This window comes from Eurosta solidaginis, chromosome 4, assembly GCF_040869045.1.
Source record: "Eurosta solidaginis isolate ZX-2024a chromosome 4, ASM4086904v1, whole genome shotgun sequence".
NCBI classification, from domain to species: Eukaryota; Metazoa; Arthropoda; class Insecta; order Diptera; family Tephritidae; genus Eurosta; species Eurosta solidaginis.
In genome coordinates, this window is record NC_090322.1 from 18372514 (window position 1) to 18388841 (window position 16328).

Consider the following 16328-nt stretch of genomic DNA (forward strand, 5'->3'; position numbering starts at 1 on the left):
GTGCATATTTAAAAGACAATTTTTCTGATTGGGATGTTTATTTAAAATATTTTACCTTCCTACACAACACTACGAGTAGCACAGTTTTCGATAATCAATTTTCGCCTTACGAATTAGTATTTGGGAAAAAGGCAACTTTGCCTAATGAATTGACAAAAGAAACAATTTACCCAATTTATAATGTCGAAAACTACGCCAAAGAAGTTAAGTTTAGGATGCAGAAAGCACACAAAATGGCACAAAATCTAATTAATAAAAATAAATTACAAAGTAAGAATTTGTACGATAAAACGGCACGACCTTTAATTGTAAAAATCGGAGATAAAGTACTTTTACAAAAAGAACCACACCATAAACACGAAAATATTTATCAAGGTCCGTTTACAATAACCAAAATTAACGACCCCAATGTAACTATTTTCGATGAAGTCAAAAACAAAGAAAAAGTGGTACATAAAAATCGCCTAAGTAAAGTAAATTAACATTACTCTAATACTCTCACTGAACCTTAAATTTGATTAAAAAACAAATCCAAAATTTACTTATTAGCAGTTAAGCAGCCACGAAGGCAAAAAAAAAATTGTTAAAACAAAAAAAAAGTAAAATAACACACATTTTGTATATTCAAAAAACCTATTTCATGAAAATTGTTCGTATTTCTTAAGTTCAAACAAAAAAAAAAAAAAACAAAACAGAAAAAAGACATATTTCAAAAGCAGCAAAGATTAAAAATGTAAAACTTTAACAAATTTAAAATATATTAAAATGTAAATATCTACAACAAAAAGAAGAACAAACAACATAATTTAATAAATTAAAATCAAATTCATTCATTTGTAATAATCAGTAATAAAAATGGTTCCGAACCAACGAATTAAAAAGGGGAGGTACACCCTAATATAAATATATTCGTTTGTTCGCAACAATTTTTATATGTTATGGCAAAAGAAGAATGTGACAAAATTGATCACTTTGTCAATTCTTCTTTTCCCCAAAAAGGGTGATGTAAGGATAAAATCCCCCAAATTAACTTTTTAATAATCATCTGGCAACATCTCAACATTGTTACTCACAATGACATTTAATTGTGAATATTACAAATAGAAAGTATTTGGTTCTTTATAATAATATGACATGAGCATTGAAATATAGCATGTAAGAGAGAATACGATATATGTGTGGTGAAACATGAAAGTGACGAGTGGCAAGAGTGACATCGGCACTTTCATGTTTCACAGCCATGAATATAATTTTGGATACGATCGTGTGCAGACGCATTTTTAAAACGCAGAAAACTTTTAATAAAAATTAAAGTTAAATTACCGAAAAGTAATTACGGTGTATTAATTTGTATGTTGTTTAAAGTATACCGTAGACGGCCGCCGCGGTAGTGTGATCTTAATCAATGCACACCATGGCAACAATATGGAGGCGGCGCCCTCCACGGTTCCAATTTCCCAGAACAGCACCAAGGCGATCGGGGGTAAGATTTATAGTACGGCTAGCAGAAGCCGTATATTACATGACCAAAGAATATAGGCAAAACTGTACCCAAAAGAAAAGGGGCCTCTTTGCACTGGTTATTTTTATGCTTAGTCGAAGAACGTTAGTGAAATCTCTTCTTGCTTTAACAACGTTAAGTCGGTAGATCTAAAATTTAGCAAACTTTTGAGAGATTTCTTGGAGCAAGCTTAATATGAATGAATATATATTTTTACGCAGTTTAATTTCAATACTTCCGCCAATAGACCCTTGAGCGACTTTTAGGACCACGAATTAGGCTTATTATTGCCATGTTTTTACTTCCCGGTTTACAACAGAATTAGTTAAAACTAACAATGGTCTAAACTTACCAATTTATTGGGTTTAATTTTAACAAAAACGAACTTAATTTATTTCTCCTTTTTTTCACTACCACTCACAATGAAAAATTCACTTGGTGGAACATACCGCCGCCAACGATTGCAATTTCGCGAATGATTTCTACAAATGGCGCCTCGACGCCGTCACTTGTTAAAACAAAATTCCACCATTATTTCAACTGCGCAGTGGAACGGCGCCGTTAAATCGCATGATTTAACTGTAGTTTCCATGGTGGAACCGTACGAGGTGGTGGTCGCTGTGACATTCCTGCAGCCATCATTATAAGTTCCATATACTTTGTTTTTGTAAACCGATGGACTAATGTCAAAATCGAACTGCGCTGAAAGTAGATGTGTCAAATCGTATGAAAACTACGAGTCAGCTATCACCTTGCATAGTTACGCCATGGTGGTTGCCGTTATTGGGAATTTTCCCACACCATTGGACTCTTTAGAGATGCCACCTGCGCGAAATTAACAAAAATTTGTTTCAACCACCCCAGGCAGACTTGAGTGAGGATGAAAGGTAACTTTTTCCCTATCACCAGCCAACTGGTACGTTCCAAGGGTGAATCTCCCAAGTGGACCTTAACACACCATCGACGCGTACGTCCAATATTTGCGCCATCTGTTCCTTCCACGTCGTAAACAGGGCGGCCGTGGATTTTATCGGTGATAGTGCCAAGTTGCGCGAGGTGAAAAACCGGAAAGATCGGGGAGATAGCTGTTTAGTTTAGAAACTAATTCATCAACTCAAGAGCCAGGTCCTGTAGCCATAATAGGTCTAATGACAGCTGGTATGTTTAATTCTTTTGAGCTTTTCTGTCATAATAAAGCACAATAATTTAATAAAAAAAACTAAAACTCACTAAAATTTACAAATGTATAAAATAAAATAAAGTAAAATAAAATTATATGTTTTTAACTACCGAGGCAAATTCATTTGCTTTACACAATTCCTTTTATTTTTTTTCTAACATCGATAACTAAAACAAAATCAAATAAAATGAAAAAATTAAAGGACGGGAAGAAACGGAAGCAAGCAAAGGTAAGGGAAAGGAATGAAAAGGGAACGAAAGGAAGAAAAATTAAAAAAGAAAAGAGAATAAAGAGAAGAGAAAAAAAGAGAAGAGAAGAGAAAAGAAAAAAAAGAAAAGGAAGAAAGAAAGTTAAAGTACGCGCTTTTTCAAGGCGTCATGTTCAAAACACGATTGAAATATTTTCAATACGATACGTCCAAAAAACTAATATTTCCTTTGATCTGCAAAAACTTTTATCAACAATATCTTTTTGAGAAAATAATTGTAATCCGTATAACAAAAAGCTTAATCTGATTAATAAACTATACTTAACTGAGTTTAAACTACACAACTTATTTGAATACACAAGGCGATTTTTCATCACCCACTGCCGTACTTCATATTTTTAAAAACTCACAATATACATAGCTGTCAACACGGGTTTTTTTGTTCTTGAAAAACTGTTTTTGCTGAGAGAGGGTTTGGACATAAGCCGAAGATGTTCTTTAAGGCTCTTTTGCAAAACGGCTCAGACTTAAGCTAACATGAGGGGTTAAACTCGTGCATTTTTTACAAATTTTGAAATTAGCTCCTAGCTAAAAAAATAACTTGCCATTCTGTAAATGGGTCCAAAATACTAAAAAGTTTTAAGACCGTGTTTAAATTTGAACATACTCGACTTTTTAGTAGCCAAAAAATTGTTAGTTTAGTTACAAAATTCCAATCCTCGCTTCTTTTTAATATCAAAAAATAAACTCATATATGTAATACTCATATTATTTTGCTAATAGAAAATGTTCGCAATGTGTTTTGAATTCGAAATCAAAACAAGACAGCCTATAAAATGTTTGTGATTGTAGCAGCAAAAGTGTGACAAGGAAAAATGTAAATTTAGGTACATTCGATTATTGAATACAAAAACAAAAACGCTTAAAAAGCAATATATCGGCACTATGATGTTTGGGAATGTACCTAGCTTTTTGTAGCAATATAGGAGTATTACATACACTTACTCACAAAAGTACTTTGCATCCGATTTTTTCAAATTTCAGCAACTTTTCCTTAAGTTAGATTATTTTCGCATTTTTTTTATGAAACAAATGTTAATATATAATAGAGGAAATATAGGCTAAAGTTCAAAGTTTTACTGAAAATTCAGGAAAATTCGGCAAATTTCCATCAAACTTTTGAACTTTTCCCCAAGAATTTTCAGAATTTTTCTGAGTATGCAGTTTTGTAGGTCATTCAATTTTAATACAATAATGTGCTAATCTTAATCCGCTAAAGTGACTTCCTGATTTTTGGCAATTTTTTTCCTAGCGGACCTTCGTACTTATTCCCATATAAACTTTAGAACGGAGTTTGTTTTTTATATGGGAAAAAAACGAAGGTCCGCTAGGAAAAAAATTGCCAAAAATCAGGAAGTCACTTTAGCGGACTAAGATTAGCACATTATTGACTAAAATTGAATGACCTACAAAACTGCATACTCAGAAAAATTCTGAAAATTCTTGGGGAAAAGTTCAAAACTTTGATGAAAATTTACCGAATTTTCCTGAATTTTCAGTAAAACTTTGAACTTTAACCTATATTTCCTCTATTATATATTAACATTTTTTTTTCATAAAAAATTGCAAAAATAATTTAACTTAAGGAAAACTTGCTGAAATTTGCAAAAAATTGGATGCAAAATACTTTTGTGAGTAAGTGTATATGAATAAACTTGTTTTTTTTTTTTTTGTCTTGATGACTTGTGTTTTTTTTTTTTCAGATACAAAAACATACGTGACAACATCTATCAATACCCGTGCGATATTTGTGGCAAACATTTTATAGCAAAATCGGTCTTAAATCGACATAGACTAATTCATAGTGGCAAAAAGCCCCATAAATGTAATTTTTGTGAAATGCGGTAAGTTATCGTAAAAATCTTGTTGTTGTTGTTGTTGTTGTAGCAGTGCTTCGCCCCACCTAATAGCTGCGACCGATCACAAATTGTCATGAATATTCTCTAACGGCAGTCCAAGGAAACTTGCAGTTTCAACAGTGGACAAGAGTAAGAGGGGTTTTAGAGGCGTTTGTTCCACATTAGGGTGGTCGGCGTCATGTGGGGACACATTGCAAACGGGGCATACATTTTGTATGTCGGGGTTGATTCTGGATAGGTAAGAGTTTAGCCTGTTACAGTTGAGCTAGAGTGACTCGCGTTTTCCTGGGGAGTATGCGTTCCTCTTCCGCAAGTTTTGGGTACTGTTCTTTGAGTACTGGATTCACCGGGCAATTCCTAGCATAAAAGTCATACGGCTCAGTTCTCAGGTGCCGTATTTCCTCATTATGCTTGCGGAGATGACTCCTTAAGCCTCTAGGCGATGTTGGCTCATCAATCAGATGTCTGTTGGGATCGCCAGGTTTCTGGGTATGCGACAGGAACTGTTTGGTTAGCATCTCATTTCTCTCCCTGATGGGGAGTATTCTCGCCTCATTATGTAGATGGTGTTCTGGGTACATAAGAAGACAGCCCGTGGTGGTTCTGAGGACAGTATTTTGGCAGGCCTGCAGCTTCTTCCAGTGAGTAGTTTTTAGGCTTGGCGACCATATGGGTGACGCGTAGCATGCAATCGGCTGGCCAATTGCTTTGTATGTGGTAATGAGAAATGTAGATCCTGATCAAACGTCACACCCAAGATTCTGGGGTGTAGGACAAGTCGGTAGTGCCATCGACGTGGATGTTCAAAATGGTCGACATTTGTGACGTCCATGTTGTAAATAAGGTCGCGGAGGATTTAGTTGGTGATAATGCGAGGAAAAAACTGGAGAGATTAGGGAGGTAGCCGTTTATTCTGTTGCAAAGCTCATTGATCTGTGAGCCTGGGCCTGTGGTCATTATTGTGCAGTCATCGGCGTAGCAAACGATAGTAACTCCTTCTGGTGGCGCAGGTAGCTTAGATATGTAGAAATTAATCAAAAGTGGGGATACGACACCACCCTGCGGCACCCCTTGTTTAATTCTTCTTGGTTTTGATGTTTCGTTTCTAAATTGCGCCGATGCTTGTCGACCACCCAGATAATTTGCGGCCCACCTTTTAAGACATGGGGAAAGAGTAGACCCTTCCTGGTCTTGCAGTAACGTGCCATGGTTGACCGTATCAAAAGGTTTTGATAGGTCTAGCGCAACGAGTACTGTTCTATGGTGGGGGTTTTGATTTAAACCGCAATTCATCTGGGTGCTAATGGCATTTACCGCGGTGGTGGTGCTATGGAGTTTTCTGAAACCGTGCTGATGACAGGCTAGCTGCAAATTTGCTTTGAAGTAAGGGAGCAAAATGGCTTCAAGCGTCTTGGCTACTGGCGATAGGAGAGTTATCGGGCGATATGACTCTCCTATGTTATCTGGTTTCCCAGGCTTTAGTAGCGGGACCACCTTGGCCATTTTCCATTTAAAGACATGTGCTAAATATTTGAAACCCTTTTTCCCTAGGCTTTTAAGCATCGGCATGGCTATGCCGTCTGGGCCCACTGCTTTGGATGGTTTAGCATGGCATCCTCAACCTCTTTGGCGGTGATGGTAATTGGTGACGCGCTGAATTTATGTTTATGTGCGCGTCTGTTGGCCCTCCGTCTATCTTTGTCGACCGTAGAATGCATTATATATTCTCGGCAGAAAGCGCTGGCGTACTTTTTCACATCCGACAGCACTTTATCGCCAAAGGCGATGGAAACTTTGTAATTGTGCCTAGACGGATTCGATAGGAACTTTACGGTGGACCAAGGTTTACCTACACCGGCAGAGAGGTTACACCCGCTTAGGTGCTCCTCCCATTTCACCCGCTTGTGATCATCCACAAGCAACCTGATGCGTTGGGATCGAGCTGTCTTATAAGGTCACGTTCTCTCGCTAAATTAGCGGCCTCCGCCGGAAAGTGAGCCGAATTTCGGGATTCAATGACCTTTCGGAAAGCACGCTTCCCTTGACGGGCATCAGTCGGGATAAGGAGGGCAGCAAAGCGGTTGTCTGTAAAGGATTTGTATTCGTCCCACTTTCCTTTTTTTAAATTTACGAAAGTGCGTTTTGCCGTGACGATGAAGTCGACGGTATGCTCGAGCGAAATAAGTATAAGCAGGTGGTCGGATGCCAATGTTACCATCGGCTGCCAGTTGACGCAGTTTACGAGTTCTGCGCTCACGATTGATATATCCGGCAAACAGCTTCCTACCATACGTGTGGAGGCGTCTCCGTTCATTGTGCCGAACTCGTTTCTTCTATTTGATCCGCCAACATCTCACCCCTACTGTCCGCCCGCAAGTTTGAATGCCATAAATCGGGATGGGCATTGGCATCGCCCAAGATAATGCGATTGTCGCCATTGAATAAGGCGCTAATATTAGGACGGTATCCACTGGGGCAACAGGTGGCAGGAGAGATGTAGATGTTGATGATTTGTAGGTTTGCATCGCCTGACCGGACAGATAAGCCTTGACGTTCTAAGACACTGTCCCTGCGGCCGATGTCGGGATCAAATATATGATATTGCACAGAGTGGTGTATGATAAACGCGATGCCGCCTCCGTTTCCGCTCTCGCGATCTTTTCTGTGCACATTGTACCCAGAACAGGTCTGCAGAGCAGATCTTGCTGTGAGTTTAGTCTCTTGAATCGCAGCAATGCGGATGTTGTGCCACTTCGTGAAATCGACTATCTCCGTGATTTTCCCAGTTAATCCATTACAGTTTAACTGCAGAATTCTGAAGTGCATAGGGGGATACGTCGTCAATCTGGGAGTAAGTGACGGATGACTACGCCTGGGTTATGGAAGGCTAGGACGCAACTGCTGTTGTGGCCCTGGGACTGGACGTCCTTGGGTAAGCATTGGGCTACCCGGTGTATTTGTGTATGCGGCCTGGCAACATGGCGCAATGAAACCCGATGGGGGGTTGCCGTCGCGGAGACCAGAACATCTAGGAAAGTGGGACCGTCCATGGCAGGAGCTGGATTGGGCGGAAGTCGCAAACATATATATTCTGTGCTGGCAAACGGTGCAAAATGGGGTAGGGACTAAGAGTTTCCATGACCTACACAATTGTAGGCGGAAGAGAGGGGGACAGAAGACGGGGGCAGGGGCCGATGCTCGGCATTGCTGCCGGCTCTACTACGGAGATTGTAGGTATGAGTGGGAGCAGCTGTTGTTGTTGTAGCGATAAGTTTGTTCCCCGAAGGCTTTGGGGAGTGTTATCGATGTGATCGTCCTTTGCCGGATACAGATCCGGTACGCTCCGGTACCATAGCACCATTAAGGTGATAGCCCTAACATCTCGGGAACGATTTATGTGGCCACATTAAACCTTCAGGCCATTCTCCCTCCCCACCCCCAAGTTTCATGAGGAGCTACGCAAGGCGTAGACTACGGGACGCCATTGGGCGTGAACAGCAAGGATCCACAAAAGATTTATAGAAGTTACCTGGACGTCTGGTTTTGGGATCTAGCCGGGAACAATCTGTCCTATGCAGCCATCCCTTACCGTATGACCGTCCTAAAAAGATTCTTTTCCGGCAGATGCAGCAAAACCATTTCTCAGAACCGGGGTCAGGAGACGGACCCGGATTGGGTTCGATACCTTCCCGGAGCAAGAGAATATGGAGCAGTCCCGCTGCAAGGAGCTGCTGGGAGGATGACAATTTGTGGGAGGGAAGCAACAAATTAAATGCGGTTACACTGAAATGACAGTCCTTGGTCGGGTAAAATCCCGAGTCGCCTCGGTACATAGAACCACTGCCTTGGGAAACGCATAAAAATCCTCGTCCTAATTAATATATTTCATCAAATTTTTTCTAACTATATTTTCTGCCTGTATTATATAGATTTGCACGAGCTGTGGCCCTAAGGGATCATTTGCGTACTCATACCGGTGAAAAACCATATAAATGCAAATACTGCGACCGGTGCTTTACGACAAAAGCCCTATCGAATAAGCATTTACGTGTACATCTGGGTGATAATATTCACAGATGTGAATCTTGTCCCTTAGCTTTTCATTTGGCTTCGGAGCTACGGTTACACTCAACTACGCATATAGATGAAGATCCAGAGACGCATGAGCGAAATATGGCAGCTTTAAGAGAAAAAGAGGCTAAATTGAAACTAAATAGGTAAAATGGCATTCCTAAACTCCGTAGACTGTGATATTATATTAAGGTTAATTACTCCGTAAAGCGCGGAATCCAGGGCTGGTATTCTGTTATACGATCGGTGATCGCAAACAATTTTTGACATCGCAATATCTCTTAAATGGTGGATCGGATTAAGGAAATATGTTAAATAGTGGCTACGTGTACTGATTAGAATTCATTCTAATTTTAACGAATACTTTGACAAAATCATATTTATTGTTTGAGTTGTTGTATTAACAGTGCTTCGCCCCACTCAATGGACACGACCACTCACAAATAGTCATCGAAATCCTCTAACGGGAGGCCTAGGAAACTGGCGGTTTCAACAGGGGCGGACCATAGGGAGATTGGTGTTAGAGGCGTAAGTTCCACATTACAATTGAAAAGGTGGTTGGTGTCATGTGGGGACACATTGCATGCAGGACATACATTACGAATGTGGGCTTCGATTCTGGACAAGTAAGAGTTCAACCTGTTACAGTATCCAGAACGAAGTTGGGCCAGTGTGACTCGTGTCTCCCTTGGTAATGTGCTTTCTTGTTATGCAAGAGTAGGATATTAAATATTGAACAGTGCCTACTTGTATATATGTTCATTGGGGTGGCCCTTCCTTGTATGGAGCGAAAAAAAGTGTTTGGATTCTTGATCTCACCCCCTAAAAATATGCGAATAGCTCAAAAACGAATATATACAAACTTTTAGGCCAATCAAAAAAGATTTAAAGGTGGCGCAAAGGGCTTGAAATCCTGGAAAATTACGAATTTTTACAATTTCGTGTTTCAGGCTTCCATATTTCTAAACCCTACGAAAATGTCTGCTTTTCCATGCCGTAATAAGATCTGTATTTTCTTACTTTTCTAAAATGGCCACAATCTTCAAAATCGGTCGATCAATAACAGAGTTACAGGGCAAAATATATATTGCTTTCGACAAACAAATATGAAAAGTAAATTAAGTCTGTGCAAATGTGTTTATCAGTGAATCGTGGTATTCGGGTAAAAAACGCTCAAATAAACTTTTTTATACACAAATACATATATCCCTTGAAGCCAAACTTGAAGTTTATTTATTTAAAAAATTATACACATATATTTTTTTATAAATTTTCGTTCGAAATGCGTGATGCCACAACAAATTTAAGCCTGCACTGCAACTTGTTCTTGCAACAAGCATGTCGAAAGAAATTAAAAAAAAAAAGTCTAAAGAAATGAAAATATATATTTTAAAATTGCAAACAACTACACAAAATTTGTTTGACGTTTTCTTCTTAAAACTATACTGCTCTTGAATGAACAAATTTTGTATAGTAGGTTTTTTTTTAAATAGGTAAATTGCGGCACTTTGCATTGGGATGGAAAACCACTTCCAGAAATAACAGGTCGTGAAAAGGTGAAACGACTTCCAGTTGTTGTTACTTACAGGAATGATGAACAGTTAATAGGAGCTCCAAAATTATATGCTGCAACAGGCTCGGAAATAGCTGATACGTTGTATGAACTGTTATTTGAATGGGATATGAAGGATGATATTGTGACCTGTTGTTTTGATACGACATCGGTTAACACTTACTTACTTAATTGGCGCTTAACCGTCTAAACGGTTATGGCCGTACAACAAGGCGCCCCAGTCGCTCCTTCGCTCCGCCAACCGGCGCCAATTGGTCACACCAAGGGAGTTTAAATCGTTTTCCACCTGGTCCTTCCAACGGAGTGGGGGCCGCCCTCTACCTCTGCTTCCATAGGCGGGTTCCGATAGAAACACTTTCTTGGCCGGAGCATCATCTTTCATTCGCATAACATGGCATAGCCAGCGCAGCCGCTGCGTTTTAGTTCGCTGGACTATGTGGATGTCTGCGTATAGCTCGTACAGCGCATCATTAAATCTTCTTCGGTACTCGCCATCGCCAACGCGTAGGGGTCCATAAATCTTTCGAAGAACTTTTCTCTCGAACATTCACAAAGCCGCTTCATCTGCTGTTGAAATGGTCTATGCTTCTGCCCCATATAGCAGGACGGGTACGATAAGTGACTTGTAGAGTATGATTTTCGTTCGCTGAGAGAGGACTTTACTTTTCAATTGCCTACCTAGTCCAAAGTAGCATTTATTGGCAAGATTGATTCTTCGCTGGATTTTAGTGCTGATGTTGTTGGAAGTGTTGATGCTGGTTCTCAAATAAACGAAATCTTTTACTATTTCGAAATTATGGCTGCCAACAGTAGCGTGATTGCCAAGGCGCGTATACGCTGAATCTTTGCTCGATGACAGCAGATACTTCGTTTTGTCCTCATTCACCATCAAACCCATCTTTACCGCTTCTTTTTCCAGTTTGGAGTAAGCAGAACTAACAGCGCGGGTGTTTAGGCCGATGATATCAATTTCATCAGCATATGCCAGTAATTGCATGCTTTTATAGTATATTGTTCCAGTGCGGTTAAGTTCTGCAGCTAGTATAATTTTCTCCAGCATCAAATTAAAGAAATCGCACGATAGGGGGTCACCCTGTCTGAAACCTCGCTTAGTTTCGAACGGCTCGTAGAGGTCGTTCCCGATTCTGACTGAGCTGATGGTGTTGCTCAACGTCATTCTGCACAGCCGTATAAGTTTTGCGGGGAAACCAAATTCAGACATAGCGGCATATAGGCAGCTCCTTTTCGTGCTGTCGAAGGCGGCTTTAAAGTCGACGAAGAGGTGATGTGTGTCGATTCTCTTCTCACGGGTTTTTTCCCAGATTTGGCGCATTGTGAAAATCTGGTCGATGGTACATTGACCAGGTCTGAAGCCGCACTGATAAGGTCCAGTCAGCCGGTTTACGGTGGGCTTCAATCTTTCGCACAACACACTTGAAAGGACCTTATATGGGATATTAAGAAGGCTGATTCCACGATAGTTGGTGCATTTTGCAGTATCCCCCTTCTTGTGGACTGGGCAAAGAACACTTAGATTCCAACCGTCGGGCATGCACTCGTCCACCCATATTTTGCTAAAAAGTTGTTGCATGCGCCTTACCAACTCCTCGCCGCCGAACTTGAATAGCTCCGCAGGCAATCCATCAGCGCCCACGGCCTTGTTGTTTTTCAATCTGGTTATTGCTATTCTAACTTTATTGCGCAGTGAATTGCTGTCTCAAGTTAGGAGAGCAGAGAAATGTTCCCTCCATATTCTAAGCACTCTCTGGACATCAGTTACAAGGTCGCCGTTTTCGGTCCTACAGGAGTTTGCCCCGGTCTTAAAACCTTCCGTCTGTCGCCGTATTTTTTGGTAAAATTTTCGGGCATTATTCCTGGTGGCTAGCAGCTCAAGCTCCTCGCACTCACGCCTTTCTTCTTCTGCTTTTTTCTTCCTAAAAAGGCGTCTCGCTTCCCTTTTCAACTCACGATAGCGTTCACACACTCCTCTTGTCGCGCTCGCTTTTAACGTAGCCCCGTAGGCAGCGTCTTTTCTTTCGGTTGCAACGCGGCATTCTTCGTCGTACCAGTTGTTTTTTCGTGGCCGCCGGTAACCAATTTTTTCATCGGCGGCAGTACGAAGTGCTTTGGAGATATGCTCCCACTGCTCCTGTATTCCTTCAGGATGAGTTGTGCTCTCAGAGAGCAGGTGTGAGAGTCGAGTTGCGAAATCATTGGCAGTCTGTTGTGATTGAAGCTTTTCGACGTCTAGCTTTCCTTGTGTTTTTTGTTCCTTGGTTTAATCGCGCTGAGGCGGGTGCGTATTTTGGCTGCAACGAGATAATGGTCCGAGTCTATGTTAGGTCCTCGGATCGTGCACACATCTAAAACACTGGAGGCATGCCGTCCGTTTATCACAACGTGATCGATCTGATTGCGACTATTTCGATCAGGAGACAGCCATGTAGCTTGATGTATCTTTTTATGCATGAACCTCGTGCTGGATATGGCCATGTTTCGAGCACCGGCAAAGTAAATGAGCCTCAGTCCGTTAGGACAAGTTTCATTGTGTAGGCTGAACTTTCCGACTGTAGGGGCAAAAACTCCTTCTTTGCCCACCGCGTTAAAGTCGCCAAGCACGACTTTTATATCATGACGGGGGCAGCGCTCGTATGTGCGTTCTAATTGTTCATAAAAAGTGTCTTTCACCTCATCGTCTTTCTCCTATATCGGCGCATGGGCGCAGATGAATGATATATTAAAAAATTTTGCTTTTATTCGGATAGCTGGGATACGCTCGTCCAAAGGCGTGAACGCCAGAACTTGGCGACAAAGTCTCTCCCACCACGAATCCGACGCCGAAACTGCGCTTATTCGTATGGCCACTCCAATAGATGTCACAATTTTTGATCTTCTTTCTTCCTTGCTTCGTCCAACGCATTTCTTGGATGGCGGTGATGTCAGATTTTGCTTTGACGAGGACATCAACCATTATGTCAGAAGGGCCTAGCCAGGTTGTCGCCTTCTCACATTAGCTCACCGCTAAACGGATGCAAAAGAATCGCTCTTGCCATTCCCAGGTGAATGGCGGTCAGAAGCTTTCCCCACTTTCGTGGACTTCTACACACGGCTCCACCCTCCCGGTTAACACAAACGTTATAAAAGGAGCTGCAACGTTATTAAAAAAAAAAAACTTGAGGGAACATTTTTTTTATATACCTTGTCGTCATCATATTTATGAAGTTCTGCTGAGAGTTATTTTCCAGTAAATACTAGTAAGGACGTTCAGTTATTTCGGCAATTCCAAGAAAATTGCAAAAACATCGACAAAAATAGTTTTAGAGATTTGCTACAAAATAACGAAGTGAAATTACTTTTAAGCGATAGCAAAGATACTATTTTAAAAAACCCTCTAAGGAATAGTTGAAAAACAAAAGAGTAAGAGATGACTATAGGGAATTATTGGAATTAACGTCTATATGTCTAGGAGTAAGTGATGGCATAAAGTTTCGTACACCAAAGCCACTCATCTTGCTCGTTGGATGTCTAAGGCATTGTATTGCTTAAAAGTCTATTTATTTCGTGAACAGTTTAAACTAACGGAGTATGAAGAGAATTCGATAGCAAGTATATGCCCATTTATTATACAATTCTATGTTAAGCTTTGGTTTTACTGTACCAATCCTCCTTCAAGACATATCTTTTATTAAACAAATTTATAAATACAGAAATGCTAATAAAAAAATATCTGACATTGCAATAAAAAAGTTTTGTAACCACCTGGTTCCTGTCTGAAGAATGTATTGCATTGGTATTGTTCGATGATGACGTCTCTTGTGCCATGAAGAAAAAGATTGTGGAAAAAATCAAAAGAATAGACAACTGCGACAAGGAATCAGAAAATTTTAAGGGGTTACACTTAAGGCCCAGTGAAATCAATAAATTCATAGAAAAAGAACTACACGATTTTGTAACAGGAAATACAATTCATTTTTTGGTCGGTTTGGGATATCATCTCAATTTCTGGAGGTAGATCCACTATACTGGGGGAATACAGGAACCTATAAAAAAGCTAAGGATACTGTTATAAATATAAAAGTAGTTAACGACACAGCAGAACGGGGAGTAAATCTTATGGAAGAATATAATAGACTACATACAAATGACGAACAAGAAAAACAAAATATTTAACAAGTTGTAACTGATTACAAAAAACAATTTGAATCACATACTAAATCAGAGATAGGCGAAATACATTCAGAAATAGAAGTATTCAGATTCGTACTAACGAAAATGAGATCAAGAATTCGATTAAGATTATTAGTAAAAATGTTGATTTGAACAAGATGAAGACTTAATATGTTATCAATACAATAAGATTCTTGTACCGCAGTTACATTGGTAGGAATTTGATTATATTTGGAGTAGCTTCCACACCACGAGATATTTGGAAGGTTGAAATCACCAAAAACGCAGCGATGGTTGTCTGCTAGTTTATTAAGCAGAATATAGATGATGTTGTCAGTATGTGCTTTATACGTATCAGCTGAACTGCTAGGTGGAATATAAGAGCCAATAACATACAATGATCCATGAGTTGACAAACCATTGATACAAACACATAGTTGATCCACGATAGTATCAGGATTGCTCAGAGTAATTTCAAAGGACCTTAAGTTACGCCGGACCGCAATCAATACGCCACCACCCAAAGAACAGCCAGTTTTCAAACAATCTCTGTCTTTGCGAAAAACGTTGAATAAATTCGAGTCGAAGAACTCACTGTTGAGCCAAGTTTCAATTAACACGAAAACATCGAAATCCAAGCTCGAGCTGAAAGTTCGGATTGCATCAGACTTTGTGCGCATGCCACCCATGTTTTGAAAATAAATTTTTTAAGTATTTTGATCCAGGAGGTGGGCTGATTGCTAATCGACTTTGTATGCAGGACTTGATTTTCGTCGATTATGGAAGGCCTTGACTTTAACATCGGCCGGCCAGAGCGCTGGGTTCAGAATACTATTCAAAAGGGACGGCGAAATACCAGGTTTAAAGTTAATTTCCTTAGCTCTTTTGTTTCGGTACCCTTTTTGACCAGCGGAAAGCATGCAATTTGGCTATGTTCAATTTTATCATTTCTGGCAACATAGGAGATGATATTCTCTGCTGAGACTGACGACTTGAAGGATGAAAGATGTACCCATTTCTTCGAAGCAACTACCTCAAGCTCAGAACTGGAACTCTGCCCGAAAATTACCCCAATATTGTCATTGCGCCTGTCACGTCTGCCAATTCGTGGAGTTGATAGTTATTGCGTTTGGTTAGAGGTAGGATTGACCGAAGAACGATCAGTATTAGGCAGTTGAAAGGTACTACTTGCCTGAGTGGCTTGCAATAAGGCACAGTCATTGCTATTATTGGTATTATTTTGGATCTGACCATTAGAGTTGCTTAAATTTTTACGCTTTTGCCGTTGTACTTTGGTCCACTGTGCAGGAGAGCGATCAATATTTTTAGCTGTATCACTGTGCGGGTTAGTTGATTTTGGCTCAGCAGCAACAGCAGATGAAACAGTAGCCGAGATTAAAGTATTAGAGACGCTAGCAGAATTGGCGGCGACAGCATATGTAGTACGGCTATCCAAAGAGCTGATCGACGATGACGATGTATGAGTTGAATTAACCACAGATGTTAGGTCACTTACATTGACTCCAGTAGAGGTGAGAGTGTTATTGTCCCTCGTAGATGTAAATTTGTGTGTCGAAACAGCCGGCGTTACCTGGGCATTCACATTGTCGCTAGAAGAAAAAAAAAGAGAATTTAAGTCACTCTTCGAATAATAAACGCAAGACTGTGAGTGAGAGCACGAGCAATGTTTATAAAAAAATAAATAAATG

General features: G+C 40.2%; 1 protein-coding gene across 3 annotated transcripts in view; it reads left to right on the plus strand.

Annotated features, from left to right (window-relative positions):
• Positions 1–16328, plus strand: part of LOC137249180 (zinc finger protein 91-like) — a 218185-nt gene that overhangs the window by 81715 nt on the left and 120142 nt on the right. For 2 of the 3 annotated variants that reach the window (XM_067780480.1, XM_067780482.1), the window contains exons 4-5: positions 4653–4793; positions 8738–9025. In XM_067780480.1, the coding sequence (XP_067636581.1) occupies positions 4653–4793; positions 8738–9025 (429 nt within the window). The remainder of the gene's footprint in view (positions 1–4652; positions 4794–8737; positions 9026–16328) is intronic. The other variant, XM_067780481.1, reaches the window with a different exon arrangement.